The sequence below is a fragment of the Heteronotia binoei genome, chromosome 11, assembly GCF_032191835.1.
Source record: "Heteronotia binoei isolate CCM8104 ecotype False Entrance Well chromosome 11, APGP_CSIRO_Hbin_v1, whole genome shotgun sequence".
Classification (NCBI taxonomy): Eukaryota; Metazoa; Chordata; class Lepidosauria; order Squamata; family Gekkonidae; genus Heteronotia; species Heteronotia binoei.
The window spans coordinates 24109683-24137110 of NC_083233.1; the positions used below are offsets into that span (position 1 = coordinate 24109683).

General features: G+C 48.3%; 1 protein-coding gene across 1 annotated transcript in view; it reads left to right on the top strand.

Moving 5' to 3' along the window:
* XPNPEP2 (X-prolyl aminopeptidase 2) overlaps window positions 1–19326 on the top strand; it is a 54762-nt gene extending 35436 nt beyond the window's left edge. The window contains exons 13-21 of the mRNA XM_060249122.1: window positions 1080–1157; window positions 3539–3610; window positions 6752–6812; window positions 10501–10570; window positions 12000–12104; window positions 14257–14316; window positions 17778–17854; window positions 18938–19036; window positions 19126–19326. Coding sequence (XP_060105105.1) covers window positions 1080–1157; window positions 3539–3610; window positions 6752–6812; window positions 10501–10570; window positions 12000–12104; window positions 14257–14316; window positions 17778–17854; window positions 18938–19036; window positions 19126–19326 — 823 coding nt within the window. The remainder of the gene's footprint in view (window positions 1–1079; window positions 1158–3538; window positions 3611–6751; window positions 6813–10500; window positions 10571–11999; window positions 12105–14256; window positions 14317–17777; window positions 17855–18937; window positions 19037–19125) is intronic.
* The last annotated feature ends 8102 nt before the right edge of the window (window positions 19327–27428 follow it).

Below are 27428 nucleotides of genomic sequence, written 5' to 3' on the forward strand. Positions count from 1 at the left end.
TCTCATCCTCCAGAGATTTTCAAACAGAGGCTAGAGGGCCATCTGATAGCAATGCTGAGTCTCTGAACTTAGGCAGATCATGAGAGGGAAGGCAGGAGGGGTTGCATCGGTGCTTAGTTCTCATGGCCCTTTCTTACATGCCCAGAGAAATGCTGATTGCCATTTTGGGGTCAGAAAGCAATTTTCTCCAGGCCAGTTTGGCCAAAGATCCTGGAGAGGGGGTGGGGTTTGGCCATCTTCTGGGCATAGAACAGGGGTCGTTGGGGATGGGGGTGAAGAGGTATTTGTGAATTTCCTGCATTGTGCAGCGGGGTTGGACTAGATGACTCTGCAGGTACCTTCCAACTCTATGATTCTATTATTCTAATGGTGGACTACCTCACAGGGTCATTGTAAGGCTCACTGAGACAGTGGCTCAAATCAGACTTCATGCCAACTATGATTTCATATGATGTTTGAACTGACAAACCATGGTTTGCAATTAATCGACAAATGAGATTCGGGAACAATTCATTTGCAAAGCATGGTTTGCGGTAAGTATGGTTTTACATAGTTTCTGAATTAACACTCTGTAGTCATGGCTTTCTATCTCGGAGGCCCCGCACTATTGAAAGCTGAGTGCAGAGCAGTTGGATATCGAAAGCAGACAAACAGCAAATGGTTTGCCTGCCCGCTTGGTATGTCAACCGTAGTTTGGTCTCTGATGATGGTTAGTGCCAGCTGTGGTTGCTGCGATGTCTGAAATGAAGCCAATGGAGTGATTTGCTAGTGGGGTTAGTGTGTCACTCTATTGTAGTCAAAACATTGTCTTGTGTCGCTTTAAAGTCTGACAAGTGTATTGCAGCATATGCCTTTAAGGGGTAGAGCCCACTTTGTCAGATGCACGAAGTAGTCACCTGTGTGTGATGCATGCACAAACCGTGAACACAGGGGGGATTTTTTTTTTAAACAAGGTCAAGCCAAAAAGTCAATCTAGGCAAGCAACAGTACGTCACGGAAGTATCAAGAGGACAACAAATGAATGCGGAATCTAAACAAATCCAGAGGAGATTCCCAGGTTTTTCTCCTTTCCTCCCCAGGGAGGAGCTGTTCTGCCATGGGACCAGCTTTGACACCATCTCTGCCAGTGGTCTGAATGCAGCTCTGGCCCACTACAGGTATTGGGAGGTGGGGATGGTGGGGGGACATATAGTTAGAGCAGGGGTGGCCAAACTTACTGAGCATAAGAGCCACATGGGATAAACATCAGATGTTTGAGAGCCATAAGATGTGGAGCGAGGAAGGAAGGAAGGAAAGAAGATGGGGAGGGAGGTGGAAAGAAAGCAACTTTAAATGCATTCTCCCAGCCTCTGGCTGGCTTGGCTTGGATTTAAAGAGATAAATGCCTTCTTCAAGCCAGCCATGGGGTGGTTGGGGCTTTAGGAGCCACACAATATGTGTGAAAGAGCCACATGTGGCGCTGCAGTTTGGCCACCCCTGACAGAGCAAAAGGCAGAGAGGAGTTCTGTGCTCTCCTGAAAGGAAGTGGGGGGGATATCACAGGTAACATAGGTTGACTTGATAGGGGAAAAAATCGAAAAGCAACATCAGTGTAATGTCGTTTATTAGGATCAATTGAAACATCATGAAGCAGTGACATTTTAGGCAGGATCTTCATTATAAAAGAAAGGCGAGAAGGGGAAAAAAACCCCTTCAAGTCTGCAGTTTGTAACCAGATGGAGTACTAGAGATGTCACGGAGACTTAATTAGGTTAAGCCATTGCAAGGTGCATAAAAGATCTCCAGCTGCACCAAAAACAAATACGGCAAAGCCCACCCCCGCCCTCCCTTCCTGCTGCTCTTCCTTTGGAAACAAGAAAAGCCAGTAGTGGTTTGGGCCTGGCTCCAAGAATAGTCAGAACAGAAAGGAAGAAGTAAAGAAAAAAACCACGACTGACCGTTTATCAGCAAACCTGAAGGTTCATTCTAGGTAGTTCCCTAAGTAAAGAATTGAGGAGCCAATGGTGTAATATCATGCAGCGGCTGGAGGGTATTGTGTATTTCTGGCTGGTTTCCTGCATATAATATAGATGAAGAAGATGATATTGGATTTATATCCCGCCCTCCACTCCGAAGAGTCTCACAATCTCCTTTACCTTCCTCCCCCTCAACAGGCACCCTGTGAGGTGGGTGGGGCTGGAGAGGGCTCTGACAGCAGCTGCCCTTTCAAGGACAACCTCTGCCAGAGGTATGGCTGACCCAAGGCCATGCTAGCAGGTGCAAGTGGAAGAGTGAGGAATCAAACCCAGTTCTCCCAGATAAGAGTCATCACACTTAACCACTACACCAAACTGGCACCACTACAGCAAACTGGCGAGAAGGGGAAAAAAACCCTTCAAGTCTGCAGTTTGTAACCAGATGGAGTACTAGAGATGTCACGGAGACTTAATTAGTGGATTCAACGCAAGGAAGAGGCGAGGTGGTAGTGATCATAGGTCTTTATTAAGTACAGCAAGTATAGGGCTGCACTAAAAAGACTGGTGAACTGGGCCAATTTATATACACTTTATATATAGCAGGTTCCCGTGCTAGCACGTCATTGGATCATTCAAACCTGCAGGGAACCCTGATTGGAGCAGGGCAACAGGTATTTGGATCCTGCTGCCCATTGTTCCTGAGTCCCCAAACTCAGTCCATATGGCTCCAATGAGCCAGGCAGGAACACACATAATAGTCTTCTTCACTTTGGTCCGCATACATAACACCGAACATGGAATAATGCAGTTTCAAGGCACTTTAGCAATCATTTGCAGGTGGATTTTCCTGTTTCACATTGGAAATGGTTGCTGAAGTGCACTGAAAGGGCATTATCCAACGCGTGGGGAAACAGCCTCTGCACCACACAAGAAATTTCCAGCTGGATGCAGAGCAAAGAACCATCTCTTTTCCACAGTGGCCAGCCCTGTGCTTCTGAGGAAGCTCCTGAGCAGAGCACAAAGTCAAGAGCCCTTCCCCCTGGTTTAACCTCCCCAGTACCTGAAGTTCAAGGTATAGTGTTGCTGAACACAGAGGATCCATTTTGCTATTTGGAACTCCCTAGGTATCCAGTTTTTTAACACGTCTAAATCCATAGATTTATACCCCGCCCTTCTCTCTGAATCAGTCTCAGAGCAGCTCACAATCTCCTTTATCTTCTTCCCCCACAACAGACACCCTGTGAGGTGGGTGGGGCTGAGAGAGCTCTCCCAGAAGCTACCCTTTCAAGGACAACTCTTGCAAGAGCTATGGCTAACCCAGCAGCTGCAAGTGGAGGAGTGGGGAATCAAACCCGGTTCTCCCACATAAGAGTCTGTACACTTAACCACTACATCATTTTGGCTCAGGGTCTTTTCTTAATAGCTTCTTGAGAAAGAATATTGAAAGAGCCTCTGTTGATTTCCTTAGGATCAGAAAGTACCTGTGGCTGCCTTGTTTTTTGTGTTTCTTCTTTGCTGAGATAAAAGACCCAGTTGCCTCCCCAGCATCACTTCTAACAGACTCGTCTTTTTTCCTCTTCCAGTCCCTCCAACACTACCAGCCGGACACTGTCTGTGAATGAAATGTATCTGCTGGACTCTGGAGGCCAGTATCTGTGCGTATGAGGCGTCTAGTAGTTCACCTTTGGCCAGACTCAGCCATTTGCAGAGAGACTTCAGGGGTATTGTGGGTGTGTTCAGCAGTACCGGATCTACATGTTTTTTGAGGGGGCGAATTGAAAAATGACGCCCCCTTGTGGGCCCATTCTATCTTATTGGCCCATAGAATAGAATGGACTCCATACCCAATTTGGTGCCCCCCCCTCTGGTGGTGCCCAGGGCAAACGCCCCCTCCGCCCCTCCTAGATCTGCCTCGGTGTTCAGACAGCAGGTGCTGTTTTCGTAGAGTTTGATTTATACGGCATTCATTCAAACGGCAGAAGGCAGTTAAACCAGATTTAAATCTTTCAAAAACAGACGGTGTCAATCACAATGGAACAAAAAAGTTAAAAATATAATTCTGGGGATGTGAAAGAGGAAAAGAATTCCATAGAGAGGAAGAGCTGGGTACGAATGAGGGGCACTTAATAGAAGATGTCTTGTTTGAGATTAAAAAACGGAAGAAAATAAGGCCGCACCTTATTTTCGCCTACAGATAGGAGAAAAAAGTACAAGGTGCAAAGGAGAGCAGTTTATTTGACCTTTAGATCCCAACAAGTTTCAAGATAAGCTTTGTCAGGGGATCTTATGAAGAAACTTCTCAGGGAGCCAGTGAAATTTCTGCTTAAGATCCCCTGGTGAAGCTTATTGCAAAATGCATTGGGATCTAAAAGAGATTACAAAGTGATCACCAGAGAAGGATCATCACAAGCCGTAACAATTTGTTGTAATCCCAGCCCTATTGCATGGCTTATTAGATCTCTTGTGCTATTACATTGTTTCACACCATGGAATCGGCCTTGAGAAAGTTGGACTATAAATAAACCAAAAAAAAAGTTAATTAATCGCAAGGAACAACTTCTCTACACTCCCTCTGAAAACGAGAAAGGGAAGGGTACTTGTTCCTTATGTGGGTGGTTGCATTCATGCTGGCTGTTCAGTCTGGAATAGACATCCTCCATTCACTCAATTTTTATAGAAAAACTAGACTCCAGGTTGAGTCCAACTTTCTTTTTAGATGGTGAAAAAAGAAGGAGGGAGTCTGCTATGACCACTGTGAAATCTGTGCTGGTGATCATGATACCTGCATGACAAAAGCTATGTGGTATCAGGCTGTAGGAAGGTGGGAAACTGGGTTAGATTGAACCAGGGCTTTTTTTGTAGCAGGAACTTTGCATATTAGGCCACACCCCCTAATGTAGCCAGTCCTCCAAGGGCTTACAGGGCTGTTCTTACAGAGCCTACTGTAAGCTCTTGGAGGATTGGCTACATCATGGGGGTGTGGCCTGGCCTAATATGCAAAGAAGTTCCTGCTACAAAAAAAAGCCCTGGATTGAGCTAAGAAGCTGGCTGGATCTAACTCAATGTCACTGACAACCCATTCCATCCTAGCATGTTCGGTGCTGTTTTTCCATCTTTTGTTATACATGTTTGCTCAAAGCAAAACTGCTGTAGCTCAGCTCTCTCCCAACCCGTGGGAAAACCTCTGTCTGAAATTCCACTTGCAGTTGATGATAGTGAAATAATTTTCACATAAAATATAATCCAGTACCAGCCTTTCGCATATACACTGACGAAGAGCTAGTAAAGATATTGCCCATTTCACATTTCTTATGTTGTTTTAAAGTGAATTCGGCTTCTGTCTAATTACTCGTTTGCTGACGTTTTCTTATCTGTTCTTGTTGGGATGGGTGTTTGCTTTTAATTACTGCTTTTCCCTTTACAGCAAAAATGATGGCTAATTGAATTTATTTATTTTTTATTCTCATTGCCACCCCATGTTAAAATTAAATAACAATTGCTTCAGCTTCAAAGGGAAAAGCAGCTGCTCCCTCAGGGAAAATGAGTTGATTGAGGCTCCGTTCAAGCATTGAGTTAATCAGAGAAGCAGGAGTGCCCAAACAAAAGAGCAATTGCATTATTTAAAGAAAGAATGGCAGGGTGAAGTGGGATCTGTACTCAATGGGATTTGCTAACGTTATCTCAAAATAAATATATTAGTAGGGTCTTGCCCACAGCATCAGGCGTTGCTAGATTTTTGTAGGGAGGATATAATGCTGTACCAGGGGTGGCCAAACTTGCTTAATGTTGCTTAAGAGCCACACAGAATGGACATCAGATGTTTGAGAGCTGCAAGAAGGAAGGAAGGAAGACAAATAGATGGAGAGGGGGGGGAGAGGGAGAGGTGGAAAGAAAGCAACTTTAAATGCATTCTCCAAGCCAGCAGCTGGTTTGGCTTGGAGAAGTGATTTAAAGAGACAAATGCCTTCTGCAAGCTAGGTGATGGGGACTTTTGAGAGCCACTCAATGCGTGAAAGAGGCATATGTGGCTCCTGAGTCACAGTTTGGCCACCCCTGTGCTATACTAAATGGAATGTTGAATTGCTGAATCTTTCAGATGGAGAGTTTTCCTGCAGTTTGGGTGCCAAGCTGCGGCGTTTTTTCTCCAAGATTCCTCGCAACATTTTGTCCATTTGTTGGCTCTCCTTGCTTTCCTCTGTGCTTTCTCAAAATCTGATCAGGGCTGGTTTGAGACAGTGCAGAGAAAGGATGAGGCAACCCCAGGAAGAGAGCAAGCAGACAACCGTATTGTGAGGAAGCTCAAAGCAAAACTGCTGTAGCTCAGCTCCCAAACGGGGGGGGGAGGGGGGGGAGGGAGAACCTCCATCTGAAATTCCACTTGCAGTTGATGACAGTGAAATAACAGCCAATCAGGGCAAAAGCCATCTCGGTAGGGCTGGGTGCAAATTGAAATCTGTTTTGCAGAGCACGGCGCCTGCTAAGCCACACAAGAAATCCTGCGTTTCATTTGAAAACCGCTGGAAATGGCAGCCTTTGAAACTTTCCCCATCATGCCTTGAAACTTATCTCCCCCTCCCACACACTTACACACCTTTCATTTTCACACTGGCCGCCCTGCCTGAAGAAGAGTTCTGTGGAGAGCTTCAGAGGCTTGTTCGGTACTTCTGCTTTTAGGCTGTGAAATATTGGGACCCCAACGAATCTGTCAGAATACATTTGGCTTAGGGAAGGGAATTCCGTCCGCCTAGCAACGCCCAGCGAATTGCCCTTCAGTTGAGCTTCTCTTTCTGCGGCAGGGATGGAACAACAGACATAACCCGGACTGTCCACTGGGGGGAGCCCACTCCTTTTCAGAAGGTAAGGCTTCTTCCCACTCACCTGTATTGCAAATCTGAGAAGGCTGGGAGATCCATGGCTCCAGCATTCTCACCTTCCTACTGGTACGTTTCCCCCTTGCACATTGCTCCTTTTATTGCATTTCCCTTCTCTTTTTTCACTTCCATTGGAATGCCGTCAACATAGGAGACAGCTGGAGTGTCCCCATGTGATCTGTTCCTACTTTGGGGGATCCAACAGAGGGGTAACCTAGTGAGGATCTCTGTCTCTCCACCCTTATGGAATCTGTTTGTGATCTTCGGCCAGTGGGCCACAGCAATTCCACTCATTCGCCCTTGGTGGAAGATTTTATACAGACCCCTTTGTTAGGAGCCAAAAGTTTTATTTAGCCCCATGCCAAGCTTGTTATGGCTGTTTGTTAAGTACACTGAACTGGAGCCAGTTTCCTGCTCGGTGGCCGCCTTTCCAAACCGTGCAATGAAACGGAACCTATAATAATAAAACTCACTGCAATTTCTTTGCAGGAGCTGGAAAACACACTTGTGTTTTGGGGGAAACACAGGGAGGACTGAATGAATCAACTCTTGGGAGGAGGCAGGAAATCTTACTGTTTGATAAACCCCACCCCAGTATTGTACTTTAATTTAAATCCTCGTCCACAATGTGTATGTATGTGGCTTGACTTGCTTGCATGAGTCATCTGGAACTATTTTACATCTGGCAGTTCATCTGTTCTTGCTTGGCTTGGGCACAGGTTGCAGGCTGCATTTTTCAGGTTGATATGCGAGAGGCTGGTGATTGCCAGCTTTTGTCCCCGGAGGGGAGGGAATCATCTTACCAGATGTAAGATTCTGGAGTGTTTTAGTGACTGACAGTTGTGCAGAGCTTATGTGCACCTGTTGACTCTACATCTATAGTACATAGCCATGTGCTGAGGCATCGCAGCACTCTGACCTTGTGTGGTTAATGGCATCCTCCCCACAGTGTCCTGGGGAGAATCAGTGTGGTATAGTGGTTGATAGCGGCAGACTTTAATCTAGAGAATTGGGTTTGATTCCCCACTCCTCCACATGAAGTCAGCTGGATGATCTTTGGCCAGTGTCTGGACTCTTATCTGGGAGAACCGGGTTTGATTCCCCACTCCTCCATCTGCAGCTGCTGGAATGGCCATAGTTCTTGCAAGAGTTATCCTTGAAAGGACAATTTTTGTGAGAGCTCTCTCAGCCCCACTTACCTCACAAGGTGTCTGTTGTGGGAGAGGAAGATAAAGGAGATGGTGAGCCACTCTGAGATTCAGAGTGGAGGGCAGGATATAAATCCAATATCTTCTTCAGTTCTTTCAGAGCTGTTCTGTCAAGAGTGGGTCTCTCTCTCAGAGCTCTCAACCCCACCTACCTCACAGGGGGTCTGTTGCGGGGAGAGGAAGGGATGGCGATTGTAAGCCACTCCGAGGCTCCTTCAGGTATTGAAGGGTGGGGGATAAAACCAACTCTGCTGCTGCTGCTCAGCCAGGGGTCCCCAATCTTTCTGAACCTGCCAGGCTCCTTTGGAATTTTGACACAGGGTGGTGGGCACAACCACAAAATGGCAACCATGGGAAGTGCGTGCATGTGTACACACACACACACACACACACACAGAGAGAGAAGAAGAAAATATTGGATTTATATCCTGCCCTCCACTCTGAATTTCAGAGTCTCAGAGCGGCTCACAATCTCCTTTATCTTCCTCCCCCACAACAGACACCCTGTGAGGTGGGTGGGGCTGAGAGGGCTCTCACAGCAGCTGCCCTTTCAAGAACAACCTCTGCCAGAGCTATGGCTGACCCAAGGCCATTCCAGCAGTTGCAAGGGGAGGAGTGGGGAATCAAACCCGTTTCTCCCAGATAAGAGTCTGCACACTTAACCACTACACCAAACTGGCAAGAGAGAGAGGAAGCCCCAAGTACAGGGGACAAGAGGACTAATTTAAAAAAAAAATACACTGGGGAAAATGAGTAGAGAACAAAATTGACACTGTGGTAGCAGCTGCCACCAAAATTAGCCAATCAGATCTCTGGTGGCCAACTGAAAGCCCTATTGGGCAGGAGCCCCCTCTAGCCCCACCTACTTTCTTAAAAAAACACCTGGCGGGAACCAAGAAAAGTATTGGTGGGCACCACCTTGGGGACTCCTGAGCTAGCCTCTACCAAAGGTCCACTTGATCCAACATCCTGATTGCCATTGTGGCCAGCCACAATCGGGGCAAGAAGGCAATAGCCTGCTGCTGTTCTCCAGCGACTGGTGAGGGGGAAGAGGCTGCTGCCTTTGAACCCGGAGGTTCCGATTAGCTAGTGATGGATTTTGTCTACTGTCAAAGATAGTGGTTATTGCTCCCTCTTGCAGCAATGACTAAAGTAAAGGATTGTGCTCTGTGTGCCGAAGTCATGCATCTAGTCTATCTCGAATCTACCGACAATCAATTTCGTTGCATGACACTGAGTTCTAGTATTACGGGAGAGGGAAGAGGAGAAGTTTTAGCACATCAGGGAAAAATGGCTTTGCCAGATCAGACCAAAGGCCCATCGAGTCCAGGACTTTATCTCCAAAAGGACTCTACTGGATGCTCCTGGGGAAACTTGCAAGCACAATCAGTTGGGTACTGCCTTGTCACCAGGGTTTGATCAGGGAACCAGGCTTCATTCTTCTGCTGCCACCCCCACCCATGCCAGAGTGCAGCTGCTAACAGTGCTGGTTTGGAGGGTCTGATGGTCTTACTGGGTGTTAGAGCAGCTTTGTAAGAGAGGCCTTTTTCTGAATACTTGTCCGGTTTTTTCCTATTGTGCAGATGTAGGTAGTTTCTTTTTAAAAAAACTTTTTTTGTATTTGTGTGTGCGTGTACTTGCGTGCTTGGAAATCATGGCTGGCTCCTGGCAACCCCTACTGGAGCATGGAGGACGTTCAGAGAAGTGACTTGATACAGCCTGCCTCTGCCTCACAGTCCTGGTATTCCATGAGGCCTTCCATGCAAGTACTTGCCAGGGTAGGCCCTGCTTAGCTTCCAAGATCTGATGAGATCAGGCTTGCGTGGGCTATCCAGGTTAGGGCTTGTAGCTAGTTGCAGGTGTAGCTAGTTTTTTCTTATTGTCTCCCATGTTCCACCCCTCTGGACTAGTTTTCCCTCCAAAACTACCAAATCAGAGGGACAGAAGGGAGCCTGGGAAATGTAGACCCACTAGTAACTCCTAGGTAGGCTTCTCCCTGCCTTCTAGACTATTCTAAGCCTCAGATCATGACACCCTCATTCAGTCATAAAGCTCACTGACTGACTTTGGGCTGTCAGTCTGACCTGCTTCATGGAGGAGGAGGAGGAAGAAGAAGAGGACTGTAGATTTATACCCCGCCCTTCTCTCTGAACCTTCCTCCCCCACAACAGACACCCTGTGAATTGGGTGGGGCTGTGAGCTCTCCCAGAAGCTGCCCTTTCAAGGACAACCTCTGCCAGAGCTATGGCTGACCCATTCCAGCAGCTGCAAGTGGAGGAGTGGAGAGTCAAACCTGGTTCTCACAGATAAGAATCTGCCCACTTAACCACTATACCAAACTGGCTCTCCAGGAAGGCCTTTTAACAGGGTTGTTGGGCAGGCAAAACAGGCAAACTATGTATGCCACCTTGAGTTCCTTGGAGGAAGAGCGGGATAAAAAGGTGACGCATCTCTTTTTCTTCTTAGGAAGCCTACACACGGGTGCTGATGGGAAACATTGACCTTTCCAGACTCACCTTTCCATCCAAAACATCAGGTGAGGCCCCAAAGCAAGCTAGTTTCTGATGCCTGGCAGAAGAAGAAGAATCAGCAGTTCCAGCATCCAGAATCCCTGCTCTTTCCCCAAAGTAGTTTAAGCTGTAACGGACCCTTTGGGAAAGGGTGTCTTCCGAATTCTTCCATCTAGAGGAGGGAGCCTGGAACCTGTAGTAAAGCAATTGCCAGAAGATCTTACAGATTACCTCAATCTCCCTTCCTGCCCTCTTCCACTTCATCTTGAAAAGCCAATGTTATAAGACAGGGGTCCCCAACCCCCGGGCCATGGACTGGTACTGGGCCATGACCTGTAAGCAACTGGGCCATGAGTTATGTAATTATTTCATTATATAATACAATGTGGTGATGATAATAAGAAGATGACGACAACATTGGAGTTATATCCTGCCCTCCACTCCGAATTTCAGCATCTCAGAGTGGCTCACAATCTCCTTTACCTTCCTCCCCCATAATAGACACCCTCTGGAACTGCTGAGGCTGAGAGAGCTCTCCCCAGAAGCTGCCCTTTCAAGGACAACTCCTATGGGAGCTATGGCTGACCCAAGGCCATTCCAGCAGCTGCAGGTGGAGGAGTGGGAAATCAAACCTGGTTCTCTCAGATAAGAGTCCTCACACTTAACCACCACACCAAACTAATAGAAATAAAGTGCACCATAGTATCATCTCGAAACCATCAAACCCCGCCCCCGTCCGTGGAAAAATTGTCTTCCACAGAACCGGTCCCTGGTGCCAAAAAGGTTGGGGACCACTGTTATAAGAGATCCATGACTGATAATCTCAGGTTTTAAAATAAATGAGGCTAGAGTTTGGGGGGGTGGTGTTATTGGACTGGGGAAATATTGTGGGGATGGCAGGTGCCTAACTCTTCACCTGCATTAGATCATTTCATGATATAATCACCCCATTTTATTACCCAAGGGTGGGAACAGATGCCTGTATTTATACCCTGTGGAAACAATTGCAACTGAGATACGTGTTTATGGTCAAGTCAGGGAAAATAGTGTAAGGGGAAACGATTCAACATCCTTCCCTCAACACCATCTCCTAGATGCAGTTAAAAACCCTCCGCAGTTGCATTTAGTATAAAAGACAACAGAACTGGGAGTTCTTCTGGCTTAACATGTAGTTTGGCCCATAGTATGTGAGCCTTGGGAGGGGAGAAGATATGTCTATATACGTCTGTGTTCTTTTTCTCAGTCTAAATGCAGTTTCAATCCACTTTCAATGCACATTCCAACTGATTTTTCCTGTGTGAACTGAAAAAGTCCAGTTTGAAAGAACGCTGAAAGTGGATTGAAACTGCATTATTTAGCATGTGTGATCACAGCCTACAAGTAACAAATATGAATATTTGTGGGAGACCTCTTTATTCCCTGCTGCCTTGGAATGACTTGGCTTTTGTGCTTCAGGGAGAATGGTGGAAGCCATCGCTCGCCAGGCCTTATGGGAAGTGGGACTCAACTATGGCCACGGGACTGGCCATGGCATCGGCAACTTCTTGTCTGTCCATGAGTGTAAGTGTCATGTGAAGCGGGCTGTGCTAGGAATCCTCTGCTCTTTCTGAAAGAAAAATAAACATTTCAGAAAGTTCCATGCTGAGATAGCCCAACTCCAGCAGAATTCCAAACTTGCTTAAACTGGGCAAGTTGGCTTGCTTTCAAAATGCAGGTTCTGCTCACTGTCTCTAAGGGCAATTGGCAGCGTGCAGACCCCCCCACACCCCCTGAGAATTCTGCTGGGGGGGAAAACCCCTTGACGTCCTTCCCCAATCCACCTGGCTGTTGAAAATTTAACAAGGCCTTGCGTATATGCTCTCAGCCTTACCTTTGCTGTCCTGAATGGCAGAAACTTTCCCCTGAATGCTGACATTCTTGGGATGCTGAATTCTGCATCCAGTGCCAAATTCTTGCAGTGACACTGTAGGGCAGGAGTGGCCAAACTTGTTTAACGTAAGAGCCGCATAGAATAAACATCAGATCTTTGAGAGCTGCAAGACATTAATGGCAGATGTTTGAGAACCACAAGATGAAGGAAGGAAGGAAGGAAGGAAGGAAGGAAGGAAGGAAGGAAGGAAGGAAGGAAGGAAGGAAGGAAGGAAGGAAGGAAGGAAGGAAGGAAGGAAGGAAGGAAGGAAGGAAATAGATAGGGGAGGAAGTAGAAAGAAAGCAACTTTAAATACATTCTCCAAGCCTCCAGCTGGCTTGGCTTAGAGAAGTGACTTAAAGAGGGAAAAGCCTTCTCCAAGCCAGCCAGTGGGGTGGTTGGAGCTTCAAGAGCCACACAATATATGTGAGAGCCACATGTGGCTCCCGAGCCGCAGTTTGGCCACCCCTGCTGTACGGTATGCTCAGCTTTGGGAAGGGGTGTTACTCCTCTGGTGGGCTGGTCGTCCATCAACTGCTTACCTATTGATTCTGCCGTGGTCTTCTGAACAATACACATTCCTGAAACCCCTCTTGGACTGGGTGGGGCATTCTGGGTAGGGTGGTCTGGTCACCGTGGGAATCAGATTAAGTGGACCACTGGTAGGATCTAGCAGAACATTGCAGTACCATAACTCTCACCTGGGGTGAGGATATCTGCTTTGTTGCTTGATGGGCTTTGAGTTCTTCTTCAGAAGCCACCCATTTTTATCCTGTCCTCCCTCCTCCAAAGAGCTCAGGGAGACATATAAGGTTCTCCTCTCCCCATCCTCTGACTGGCCCAAGGTCACCCAGTGGCAGAGTGAGGATTTGAACACAGGTCTTAGTCCAACAGTCCACACCACCACTCCTAATGAAGAAGGTACACATTCTTGTCTTTGGGCAAGGGTGTGCTCAAGGGATTGCCTTTGTCTCCCACACATGGTGGCTTGGAGAACCAAAGAAACAGCAGGCAATCTTACCAGCGCATCAAAGGATCTCCTTACAGTTTTGCGCAGCATTCTGGGCTCTGACTCTCATGTCGTGTTGTAGAGCAGCTTGTTGACAAAACATCTTGGTAAGAGGTCGCTGGGATAATTTGAAAGTCAGTATGGTAGAGTGGTTGGCCGAGAGAGATCCAGGTTCAAATCCCTACATACCCTGGGTAACCTAACCCATACCTACTCAGGCTGTTGGTTTGTCTAGCTTAGTATTGCCAACCAGGGGTGGAATTCTAGCAGGAGCTCCTTTGCATATTAGGCCACACACCCCTGATGTAGCCAATCCTCCAAGAGCTCAAAAGGCTCTTTTTTGTAAGCTCCTGGAGGATTGGCTACATCAGGGGTATGTGGCCTAATATGCAAAGGAGCTCCTGCTAGAATTCCACCCCTGTTGCCAACTGCTAGTCATCTAGCAGTCGTCTCCCCCACTAATTAGTTCCTCAGATCTCCAAGGACTGAGCCGTGAGAACATGAGGGAAGCCATGTTGGATCAGGCCAATAGCCCATCCAATCCAACACTCTGTGTCAGACAGTGGCCAAAACCAAGGTACCATCAGGAGGTCTGCCATCAGGGCCAGAACTCTGCTGTTGAGCCACAGCCCTTTCTCACTGCAACATCTCACTGAGTTTTTGGGAGGGAGTTTGTTTGAATTTCCTGCATTGCATGGGAGTTGGACTAGATAACCCTGGAGATCCTTTCCAACTCTATGATTCTACGATAAAGAATGTAATTTTCTGAAACATTTGCTTTGTCTTATCTCTAGGGCCCGTGGGCTTCCAAACCGATAACATACCCATGGAAAAGGGCATGTTCACCTCCATAGGTAGGTGCCACCTAACCCATCCCTGTTGAGGCAAACAGTGGGCTGTTTCCTAATTCTGGGATTAGGGCTGGGGAAGCGCATGATCTCTTTGTTCTGTGCTACTAGCTCTTCTACCTGTTTCTGTATAAACATGTATTCTAGGTGTTGTAGACAGGGCTGCCCATCCACTAGATACCTAGGGCAACAGAGGGGTGCCAGCCTGCTCTATCATGCCCACCCACCCCTGGAGTATCTGGGTTTGCTGCTGCAAATAGCAGCCCCAGGAGATACCCCTGGCCTAGTGGGTAGCTGTGGGAAGCCTGCTCTTTCCCTCCTTTCCTCCGTCCCTTGAGTGGGGGGAGCAAGTTGGAAACAGATCAGTTCTGTCCACCTTTCTCCTTGTCTCTGCCTAGCCACCATGCCAGAGGATGAGGAGGATGGGCATCCCATAGTGTGCCATGGCACGGGGATGAGGCAAGATGTCACTTCCCTTTCCTGGGGCACCAAAAGTCCTTGAGCCAGTCCTGGCTCGGGAAAACAGAGGAGCAACCTGCTCCCTGCCCCCAAAGTCTTGCCAGCTGTGTTAAACAGACAAGAGGAGAGTGAAAGGAGAGGCCAGAAAAAAATAGGTCTGGGCAGGGGAGAGTTGGGCACAGAAAAGTCAGCGTGGTGTAGAGGTCAGAGCAGCGATGTCCCACAGGTAGCTACTGGGAGCTCACTGGCTGCTGCAGGTTAACTCAGGCATCCCTTAGGAGACCTGGAAAAAGATCACAAAAGAATTGCTGTATGCTTTAAAAAAAAAAAGCTTTTGTTTGATAGGATTGTCTCTTATTTATTTAAATTCATTTATGCCCCAGCTTTCTCACCAAATGGGGACACAAAGTGACTGACTCCTCCTCCTCTTCTCCTCCATTTTATAATGATGACAATCTTGGTGTAGAGGTTAAGAGCGAAGGACTCTAATCTGGGGAACCGGGCTTGATTCCCCACCCCTCCACATGCAGCCAGCTTGGGTGACCCTGGGCCAGTCACAGTTCTCTCGGATCTGTTCTCTCAAGAGCAGTTCTCTCGGTGCTCTCTCAGCTCCACCTACCTCAGAGGGTGTCTGTTGTGGGGAGAGGAGGGGAAGGAGACTGTAAGCTGTTCTGAGTGAAGGATGGGGTATAAATCCAATCTCCTCCTCCTCCTCTTCTTCTTCCAAGGTTAGGCTGAGAGTGTGTGACCGGGCCAAGGTCACCCAGCAAGTTCCCAGGGCTTTTTTTTGTAGCAGGAACGCCTTTGCATATTAGGCCACACCTCCCTGATGCAGCCAATCCTCCTGGAACTTACAGTAGGCCCTGTACTAAGAGCCCTGTAAGCTCCTGGAGGATTGGCTACATCAGGGAGGTGTGGCCTATTATGCAAAGGAGCTCCAGCTACAAAAAAAAGCCCTGCTGAAGCTTCCATGGCACAAATGGAGATTTGAACCTGAATCTTGCAGATACTAGTCTGACTCTGTTAACCACTACGCCACCCTGGCTCTCCTTTCTAGTTTCTCTGTGTTGCTGAGCTTTTGTTGCCATGTTGTGTTTCTAGGACAGAACAAAATTTAGTAACGGGAGGGGGGGAGGAGGGGAGGGGGGCGGGAAGCAGCTTGGGATATTTTTAGTTACTCAGGAAAGAAAACATCAGTGGCCCTTAAGCTCGACCATCTTGTTAGGATTTGAGAGACGCAGATTCAAATCCCCACTCTGCCCGGGAGCGATCTGGGGCCGTTCGCTCTTTCTCGGCAAAACCTGCCTCCTAGGGTTGTTTTTGTGAGGCTGAAGCAAACGGAGGAAGGGAGCTGTGCTGGTGTGAGTCACTTTGGGGAGGGAAGTAGGGTAGACATTGCTAAAAAAAAAAGGCCATGCAATGGGGGGGTGGGGTTCAGGCTGGAGGAGAAAAAGGAGACAGCTGGAAGGGCGAGAACTGGGGAACCGCAGCTGGGCAGAAAGCAAACTGACGGGGATCAGAAAGGATGCGGCCGATTTAGGGGGCTGCAGAGGGAGAGATGGATCGGAAGGACCTGCCACAACCTCTGGCGGAAGCAGCCCAGGCGATCCGCTTCTCTCGTCGTCCCCGTGGCAGGCAGCGAGACAAAACATGTGCTGCTGTTGGCCTCGCCCGCGAGCTTCCCTCGCAGCGCCGGCAAGAGGCCGCCGATGAAGCCGAGTGGGGTCAGAGCAGCTCGCAAGAGGCCGTCACGTACGAAACCTTCCTGGGGTGGAGGGGTGGGGCTGCTGCGTTGGGGGGCGGCTCTGATGGGAAGCTACGGCTGCCTGAGAAGAGCTGTGACGGGAGAGGAGGAAGGAGAATCCGGGACGGGAGAAACAAACAAGCGTCCGTGTTGTGCCACACTCAGCCGCAGCGTTGCAACCAAGGAATGGAGTCCAGACTGCAAATGCAAAGGCGGGGCTGCGCAGAGAAGGTCGAGCTCGGTTCTCAGTCAGGACCACAGGGATCTGTAGGGCAACAGGAAGAAGCCAGGGTCTGCTGAGCTGCTGAGACTATTTGGAGAGATACGGACCATGTTCTCCCCCAAGAAACTGGGGCACTAGGGTTGCCAAGTCCAAGTCAAGAAATATCTGGGGGTGGAGCCAGGAGCAAAGTTGTGACAAGCATAAATTAACTCCAAAGGGAGTTCTGGCCATCATATTTAAGGGGACGGCATTTCTTTTAGATCCCTTTCCTCCATTGGAAATAATGAAGAATGGGGCGCCTTCTTTTGGGGCTCAGAGAATTGGACCCCCCTCCGGTCCAATCTTTTTGAAACTTGGAGGGTGTTTTGAGGGGAGGCACTGGATGGTATGCTGAAAACGTGGTGCTTCAACCTCAAAAAACAGTCCCCCCAGAGCCCCAGATAACTGCAGATTAATTCTCCACTATACCCTATGGGAATCAGTCTCCATAGGGAAGAATGTACTGCCCAGCAAACATTTCCCTCCCCCACTTTCTGATGACCCTGAAGTGGGGGGAGGGCCTCCAAACTGGGGGATCCCCTGCCCCCCCCCCCGGTGATTGGCAACCCTTTGGGGGACCCAGAGGGCAGACTGCCTGCCATTATCTCCAGGGTGGTGGTAAACTCTGCAGTGGCCAGGGCAAAATCATTCTCTCCAGTATGGGTTAACTTAGCCTCTCCCCCCAAAAAGAGGGATCCTAGGTGCCACAACATAACGGTGCCTCTCTCCGTGTCTCCCCTCCTAAGGGCATTTTTAAATTCAGAGAATAAGCAGCCTTGGGGCGACACACAAAGATTTGGCCTGGAGAAGCCTTTCAAAGAATGGGCTCCACCTCCCTCCCCTGTTTCTTAATACTGCATCATGGTCCAGGTACCATTCTTTTAGGTCCTCTAGTTGTCCTGTAGTTGTTTGCGGGATGCAGAGAAACGTGGACCTGCAGGCACCGCATGGGGAAAAGAAGCACTCTTCCCTCTTTGCCCCAATTTCTCTCTCTCTCTCTAGAGCCTGGTTATTACCATGATGGTGAGTTCGGGATCCGTCTGGAGGATGTCGTGCTCGTGGTAGAAGCGGAGACGAAGGTGATGCTCTCTTGCCTGTCGTTCACTGATTCTTCTACAATGTCCAGCCCACAAACAGTGCTCTTGGCACAGCAGTCGGGTAGTGTGAGCACAGGCTGGATGCTAAAATCGCCGCAGAAGAATTCTGCAGTGGACTGAGCAGTTATTTGGGAATTGGTGTCTGCCTGGATTTTTTCCCCCATTCCCACTCCTTTTCCCAAGGCCCATTTTGCTTTGCATGACTGGAGAAAGCATGCCCCAGCGAGTGATATTTCTTGATCCCAGAGCCAACTGCCTAGAAAGAGATTATGACCAGCCATGTCAAAAGAACAGGGAATTCTAATGAGAGCAGAATGGGGGCCAGTGGGATGGCAGAAGGGCTTGTCCACACGCATGTTTTTGGGTGGACCCCTTGCAGGGTTGCCAGGTCCATTTCAAGTAATATCTGGGGACTTTGGGGGTGGAGCCAGGAGCATTAGGGGTGGAGCCCAGGAGCAAGGTTGTGACAAGCACAATTGAACTCTTAAGGGAGTTCTGGCCATCACATTTAAGGGACTGCACACCTTTTAAATGCCTTCCCTCCATTGGAAATGATGAAGGATAGGGGCAGAGGCCCCACAGGATATAACACTCCAACGCAGCCATTTTCTCCATGGGAACTGATCTTTGTCATCAGGAGATCAGTTGTTGATTCGAGAGACCTTCTAAGCCACAAGAAGGGTGAAGCTAAAGGGGAGGGGAGGGGAGGGGCTGGTGTGGAGAAGAGGAGTGGTGAGAGAAGGATGGGATAATTGCCCGGACTAAATTTATATTCTGTCAGCCATGATTTACACAAATCCAGGGCTTTCTTTCGTAGCAGGAACTCCTTCGTATATTAGGTCACACACCCCTGATGTAGCCAATCATCCTGAAGCTTACAGTAGGCCCTGTACTAAGAATCCTGTAAGCTCCAGGAGGATTGGCTACATCGGGGTGTGTGGCCTAATATGCAAAGGAGTTCCTGCTACGAAAAAAGTCCTGCACAAATCCTGGAGCTGGCCTTCCAGTTTGGTGCATGAACTCCACCCACCAGCGTGACTCTCCTTCCTCTCTTGTCTCTTGCAGTACGAAGTGAGCGAAACACCCTACCTAACTTTCAAGGTCATCTCCTTGGTGCCCTACGATCGGAAGCTCATTGATGTGAAGCTTCTTTCACAGGAGCAGGTATGTAGAGGCTAGGGCAGAGTGGTGCAGAGTGAGAGTTCAGCATCCCTTGCCGTTACTATCTTCTGTCTCTCTCTCTCTCTTGCCAGATCCAGTACCTCAGCAGCTACTACGAGACCATCCGCAAGCTTGTGGGACCTGAACTGCAGAGACGGCAACTGCATGAAGAGTACAGGTGGCTGCAGGAGAATACAAAGCCCTTTTCCCGTGCTATTCTTATGGTAGCCTCCCTGGGCACCCTCGCCATGAGCATCCTGGCTTCTAGTCTTCTGACTGGCGTGTTAGCCTGAGGACACACAGCACTGTCTCTTCGGCCCTCCTCTTAGGCTTCATCTGTCATTGCTTGTCCACCTCAGACCCTGCCTGACTTTGACTTGTGAACATCTTGACCTACGTACTTCACTGCTACTGTCCCTTTTCTCTGGGATCAAATTGTACTACGTCTCCCTTAAAGACTGAAGGTGGACCAAAGCATATCTTTGCTTCTGAACAGCTTCTAGCTGAGAGAGAGCAGTAGAGAGAAGGAGAGAGATCATGTCTTTGGGTGCAAACTCCCCAGTGTATTTGAAGAGTGTCCACGTCCTCTACTTTGCACAAGACACACAAGGACCTTCCTTCTACCGAGCCAGGCCATGAGCCCATCAAAGTCACCCTTGTCCTTTCCTGACCATCAGTAGCTCTCCAGGGTCTCATGTAGGGTCTTTCACATCACCAGTCACCACAATTTAAGGATATAGACAAGCTGGAATGTGCCCAAAGGAGGGCAACAAAGATGGTGAAGGGTCTGGAAACCAGGTTCTACAAGGAAAGGTTGAAGGAGCTGGGTATGTTTAGCCTGAAGAGAAGACGCCTAAGAGGTGATACAATCGCCATCTTCAAGTACTTGAAGGACTGTCATATAGAGGATGGTGCAGAATTATTTTCTGTTGCCCCAGAAATTTAGACCAGAACCATCGGGTTGAAATTAAATCCAAAGAGTTTCTAGCTAAACATCGGAAAGAACTTCCTGACAGAGTGGTTCCTCACTGGAACAGGCTTCCTCGGGAGGAGGTGGGCCCTCCTTCCTTTGAGGTTTTAAAAAAGAGGCTAAATGGCCATCTGACAGCAATGCTGATTTGGTGAATTAGGCAGATCATGAGAAGGAGGGCAGGAAGGGTTGTCTCAGTGCTTAGTTCTCGTGGCCCTTTCTTACATGCCTAGGGAAATTCTGACTGACACTTTGGGGTCGGTCAGCAGTTTTTCTCCAGGCTAGTTTGGCTAGGGATCCTGGAGGTTTTTGCCATGTTCTAAGAACATAAGAACATAAGAGAAGCCATGTTAGATCAGGCCAGTGGCCCATCCAGTCCAACATTCTGTGTCACACAGCGGCCAAATATATATATATATATATATATATATATATACACACACACACACACACACACACACTGTGGCTAATAGCCACTGATGGACCTCTGCTCCATATTTTTATCTAACCCCTTCTTGAAGGTGGCTATGCTTGTGGACGCCACCACCTCCTGTGGCAGTGAATTCCACATGTTAATCACCCTTTGGGTGAAGAAGTACTTCCTTTTATCCGTTTTAACCTGTCTGCTCAGCAATTTCATCGAATGCCCACGAGTTCTTGTATTGTGAGAAAGGGAGAAAAGTACTTCTTTCTCTACTTTCTCCATCCCATGCATTATCTTGTAAACTTCTGGGCATTGAGCAGGGGCCACTGGGGAAATATGTGTGTGGGTGCCACAAAGCAGGGACCAGGAAGGGCCTACTGCTGGCTGCCACCACTCTGGTAAGGGTCTGTACCCTTACCCAACCCTGTGTTCCTTATTAACAAAACCCTTTATCTGTGACCAAAGACACGTGAGAACCCAGGCAGTATAACAACAACAAGAAGTTTATTATTAAGAACATAAGAGAAGCCATGTTGGATCAGGCCAATGGCCCATCCAGTCCAACACTCTGTGTCACACAATGGCCAAAAAAAACAGGCGCTATCAGGAGGTCCACCAATGGGGCCAGGACATTAGAAGCGCTCCCACTGTTGCCCCCCCCCCGCACCCAAGCACCAACTTGCCATGCGTGAATTCGCCATGGCCAGCAACAGCCATTGGCAAAACAGGACACTTACTCTATAACAACTCTATATAAGCTCTATAACAATAAGTGGGTTGTAAAACATTTAGTGCAATGGTGAATAACCAAACAGTAAAGATTGGTGCAAAGAAATAAACAGCCGTGACGCAACTAACTAGAAGTTCCCTTCTTCTGACTTCAAACAAACTCACCCTCCTTGGATGAGTAATCCTCCTCTGGTTGCAATCTGCCTCCAGCTCCAGAAAGAACCACTCTCTCTCTCTCTGCAGCCTCTCCAGAGACAACAACTTCCCTTTCTAGCTGGGCCTTTTATTGCTTTCCTCCCAGGTCCCACCCCTCTGGGCTAGTTTTCCCTCTGAAAACTCTGCTATTCAATCAGAAGGGATCCTGGGAGATGCTGACCCACTTGCAACACCAACACAGGCTTTCCTGGAGCCTGTAGGCCACACTAGGCATAGGATCATGACAGGGATAGAGCTGCCAAGTTCCCGGGCCGGGTGGGGGTTCTCCTGCTTGGGAGGTTCCAAACCCACCAGCCAGCATTGGGCTGGTGGTGGGGATCCTCCCCCGATGGCGGCACGAGGACCTCACAAGTGACATCGCGCTGGTGATGGCACGCTCTGGCCACTCTAGGAGCTCCTGGGAAAACTCTATGGTTTCTCCGATGCTCTAGCAATTTGAGAGGGAAAACTCTATGCTATTGTACGACAGAGTTTTCCCTCCCAAATTGCTAGAACGTCCGGGGAAACCATAAAGAGTTTTCCCAGAAGCTCCTAGAGTGGCCAGCGTGTGATGTCGCAATGACGTCACTTGCAAGTGATGTCACTGCGCCGCACATGCTCTGTGCACGTGACTTGGCAACCCTAGTTGGGGAGGTATTTGTGAAACTCCTGCATTGTGCAGAGGGCTGGACTAGATGACCATGGAGATCCCTTCCAACTCTAGGATTCTATTATCCTTTTCTTTGGAAATGTTGAGGAGTGAAACTAGGACCTGCATGCAAAGCAGATTTTCTACTACTGAGTTGCGGCCTCACCCCATAAATATGAAGCTGCCTTAGCTCTTGTCTCTTGGTCTATCAAGGTCAGTCTTGTCTGCTGCGGCTGTCAGCAGCTCTGCGGGGTCTCAGGAAGAGATCTTCCACGTCACCCATCACCTGTCCTTTCTACTTGGAGATGCTGGGGATTGATCATGGAAGCTTTTGCATACCAAGCAGATGCTCTACCACTGAGCCACGGCCCTGCCCCGTAAATAAAATCTACATATGAAGCTGTCTTAGCTCAAGTCAGATGGTTGGTCCATCAAAGTCAGTCTTCGACTGGCAGCAGCTCTCCAGGGTCTCAGGCAGAGGTCCTTCTCATCAGCTGTTGCCTGATCTTGCTAGCTGGAGAGGTGGAGGATTGAACCAGAGGCCTTCTGGGTGCAAAGCAGATGCTCTGCCTCTGAGCCATAGCCACACACCTGAATGCAACATAAAACAGCTGTATAAACCCCCAAAACGTTGTTCATTATATGCTGCTGCATTTCCCCCCTAGCAATCATCTTGCTTTATGGCAGAATGCTTCATGCCCCCAGCAAGTTTGAAATCAGCCCTATGGTTCAGCGATAGACACATTCCTCTCAGGGAGAAGCTGTGGCTCCATAAGCCTCTCAAGGCTTTGGGAATTCATTCGGCGGGAAGACAAGCTTTGAGATCAGTGTTTTGTAGTTTGATTACACCAGTCTTAAGTTTTGCCTTAGATCTTCAAGATAGCTTCTGCAAACAAAATGGCTTCTAGCTAAGGTGCCGCAGCCTGTGTCTGCAATTCTCACAATGCACCCGAGCATGTTTAAAGGTGGTCAGTGTCCAGGTGGGATCTGGAGATCTCCCGCTTTTACAACTGATCTCCAGCTGGAGAAAAGGGCTGCATGGAAGTATGGACTTTATGGCATTGCACCATGCTGAGGCCCCTCCCCTCCCCCAACCCTGCCCTTTCCCAGATCCACCCCCAAAGTCTCCAGGTATTTTCCAACACAGACCTGACAACTCTACTTCTCATACAGGCCACCTTCAGGCCGTCATGTCTGCTTAAATGATTTCCAGTGCACAAGGATTATCCGGGCCATCATTTAAGCACTCGGTGAGCTTCTTACCAGTATGAGGAGAAGTATGGGGTCATGAGCAGTCCCGTGGCACAGAGCGGTAAAGCTGCAGTACTGCAGTCCTAAACTCTGCTCACGACCTGAGTTCGATCCCAGCGAAAGCTGGTTCAGGTAGCCGGCTCAAGGTTGACTCAGCCTTCCATCCTTCCAAGGTCAGTAAAATGAGTACCCAGCTTGCTGGGGGAAAAGTGTAGATGACTGGGGAAGGCAATGGCAAACCACCCCGTAAAAAAGTCTGAAAACGTGATGCGACGTCACCCCAGAGCCTGAAACGACTGGTGCTTGCACAGGGGACTACCTTTAACTTTTTAATGGGATCATGTGGTCTCTTGGTCTGATACAAAGACAGTTACTTGCAGCATCCAGCTCCACACTTGGCTTTCCCGCTGTGCTTTTGTCCCTCGAAAGTAGTGATTAGCCACAGGGCTACAGTGCTTGGAAAGAGAAGAGGTTGCCTTTAGCTCCAGTGGGAAAAAGCAACCTTTTTTTTTATCATGCCATGACTAAGAGCAACGTAGGAAGAGGGACTCTGCCTCCCCTAGTAATATGGCCCCAGTCCAACTTGGAGACCCCTCCTGGCTGAGAGTTAAGCCTAATTTAGCAAGAGAGTCGACTCTGGACCCACCAACCTAATGTGTAGTTTGGCTTGAATTCAGATCCCAGCTGAATGTGAAAATGATCATATGTCACCTGATAATTAACACCATCCATATTCTGAAATTAAGATGTTTAGTTTTCACAGAGCCGAAATTATAGTTGTTTGTGTATGTTTCACGTTTGTCTCCCTCCTATGCAGTAGAAGGGGCATGGTATGCACACAAGCAATTATCTTTGACACTCTCTGTTAGCTAAACATATCAATTTTGGAATATTGATGCAGTTAATTATTCGGCTACATGTGATTATTTCTGTAAGTATCGAGTGGATTGTCTTCCGGATATGTATTAGGCCTTAATGGGATGATACTTTTACTGGCTGTACGAATTGCTTTTACACAATTAGTTCCTATATATTTTCTTCTTTTCAATTAACTAGTGAACCTCAGGCGCTTTTTTTTTTTTTTAGAAAAGGCCCAGCAGGAATTCATTTGCATATTAGGCCACATCCCCTGACGCCAAGCCAGCCGGAACTGCATTCCTGTGCATTCCTGCTCAAAAAAAGCCCTAGTGAACCTCGTATATGTTGTGTTGTATGCAGGCCTCGGATTCAGCAGGAGCTCACAGGAACACAGCTCCTGAACCTTTCTGAGGGTTTCCCCTCCTCCTCCCCACCTTGTCCATTGAATAATAAGTGCAGCTGTATAACAATCCCTGGATTAGCTCCACCACCTACTTTTCTACAAAACTACCCCTGGTTGTGTGTGTTAAGAGCACAGTGTCCTCCTTCTGGCTATGTTCTAACTTAATATAAAAGCAGCATTTTAGGCTGAATTCACACATGTTGCTTAAAGCAATTTTGATCCCCCTCCCCTGTTGTTGATGTGCATTTCTGTGAAAAGGGAAAAGGTGTTAGACCCCTTAAGGAGTCTCTGCCTTAAGAAGTCTCTAATGGCCTTCCCTTCCCCCCCTTACAACAGGCACCTTGTGAGGTAAGTGAGGCTGAGAGAGCTCTGAGAGGACTGTGACTGGCCCAAGGTCTCTTAGCGGGTTTGTAAAGTTTTAAAGGCACGTCTTTTGGCTTTCTGAATTGATTCACAGCCATACAGAATGGTCGCTTTAGAATTGCATTTTAATGCTGAGCAAAATTTGAGTCCAGTAGCACCTTAAAGGCCAATAACATTTCACATGGCATAAATTTTTGTGGGTGAAAGCTCAATTCATCAGTGAGCTTTGACCAAGAAAGCTTATACACTAGAAACATGGGTTGGCCTTTAAGGAGCCTCTGGACTCAAATTTTGTTCTGCTACTGTACATTTACAGGTGTGTGCATGTGTGTAAAGTGCCATCTGGCTGCAGCTGACTTTTAGCAACCCCTCGTGGGTTTTTCACAGCAAGAGATGTTCAGAGGTTGTTTCCCATTGCCTGCCTCTGCGCAGAGACCCTGGACTTCTTTGGTGGTCTCCCATCCAAGTACTAACAAAGGCTGACTGTGCTTAGCATCTGAGATTTGATATCAGGCTATTCAGGGCCTGAACAGGGCCAGCCCATGCCTGTCTGGCCCCTAGGCAAGGCTAACTTCTGCCCCCCCACACACTAATAATGTCACCAAGTCACATGAGGGGTGCCCAATTTAGCAGCCCCAGAAGGCTGGCACCCTAGACAGTCACCTAGTTTGCCTAGTGGCAGGGCTGGCCCTGCACCTGAAACAAACCCATTTCAGTGTTGAAGCTATTTATTACAATTTTTTTTTATCCCACACTTCCTAGGAGTTCAGGGCAATGTGCTTGGCCTTCCTTTCCCTCATTTTTATCCTCACTATAACCCTGTGAGGTAGATTAGCTTGAAAGGAAGTGACAAGCTACATAACGAGCTTCGCGGCTGAGCTGGGATATGAATTCCCTGTGGGAATCGGTCTCCATAGGGAACAATGGAGTGCCCAGCAATCATTTCCCTCCCCCCACCCCCGCTTTCTGATGACCCTGAAGTGGAGGGAGGGCCTCCAAACCGCAGGATCCCCTGCCCCCACCTGGGGATTGGCAACCCTATCTCCAGTTAAAAGGCTGCCTGGTGACTGAGGTGGGAAGGATTGGTTTGAGACCTTGGAGAGCCGCTGGCCAGTTGGAGTAAATCTCAAAGGGCAGCCAGGGCTTTTTTTGTAGCAGGAAATCCTTTGCCTATTAGGCCACACACCCCTGATGTAGCCAATCCTCCAAGAGCTTACAGGGCTCTTAGTACTTGGCCTGTTGTAAGCTCCAGGAGGATTGGCTGCATCAGGGGTGTGTGGCCTAATATGCAAAGGCGTTCCTGCTACAAAAAAAAAAAAAACCCTGGAAGGGCCTATGATTTAATGCTGTAAAAGCCAGCTTCTTATGTATCACATGTGGTCAGAATCCTTAGGCTACCATTACTGGATTGTGTAATTGGGACTTGTGTTAGGGTTGCCAAGTCCAATTTAAGAAATATCTGGGGACTTTGGGGGTGGAGCCAGGGGACTTTGGGGGTGGACCAGGAGGCATTAGGGATGGAGTCAAGATCAAGGCTGTGACAAGCATAATTGAACTCCAAAGGGAGTTCTGGCCATCACATTTAAAGGGATGGCACACCTTTTCAATGCCTTCCTTCCATAGGAAATAATGAAGGATAGGGGCACCTTCTTTGGGGGCTAATAGAATTGGACCCTCTGGTCTAATCTTTTTGAAACTTGGGGGTATTTTGGGGAGAGGCACTAGATGCTATACTGAAAATTTGGTGCCTCTATCTCAAAAAACAGCCCCCCCCCCAGAGCCCCAGATATCCGCGGATCAATTCTCCATTATTTTCTATGGGAATAAATCTCCCTAGGGAATAAGAGAGTTCCCAGCAGACATTTCCCTCCCCTCCCCCCGCTTTCTGACAACCCTGAAGCGGGGGGAGGATCTCCAAACCGGGGGATCCCCTGCCCCCACCTGGGGATTGGCAACCCTAACTTGTGTTGACAGATCAGATGGGGGGCGGCATCTGTAGTCTTTTTACTGTTGGTTACCATGTTCCCACACCTTGTAGATGTATTCTTTATAATTTGCTTCGTGGTGAATGCCTGCTGGGCACTCCACTGTACTCTATTGAGACAGGTCCTCAAAGGGCAGGAGTGGCCAACAGTAACTCTCCAGATGTTTTTTTTGCCTACAACTCCCATCAACCCCGGCCAGCATGGCCAATGGCTGGGGCTGATAGGAGTTGTAGGCAAAAAAAAGATCTGGAGAGCTACCATTGGCCACCCCTGCCATAGGGTATAATGAAGAAGAACTGCAGAGGTATACCCCGCCCTTCTCTCTGAATCAGAGACTCAGAGCAGCTTACAATCTCCTTTATCTCCTTCCCCCACAATAGACAACCTGTAAGGTGGGTGGGGCTAAGAGGGCTCTCCTAGAAGCTGCCCTTTCAAGGATAACTCCTACAAGAGCTATGGCTAACCCAAGGCCATTCCAACAGCTGCAAGTGGAGGAGTGGGGAATCAGACCTGGTTCTCCCAGATAAGAGTCCATGCACTTAACCACTACACCAAACTGGCTGTAATG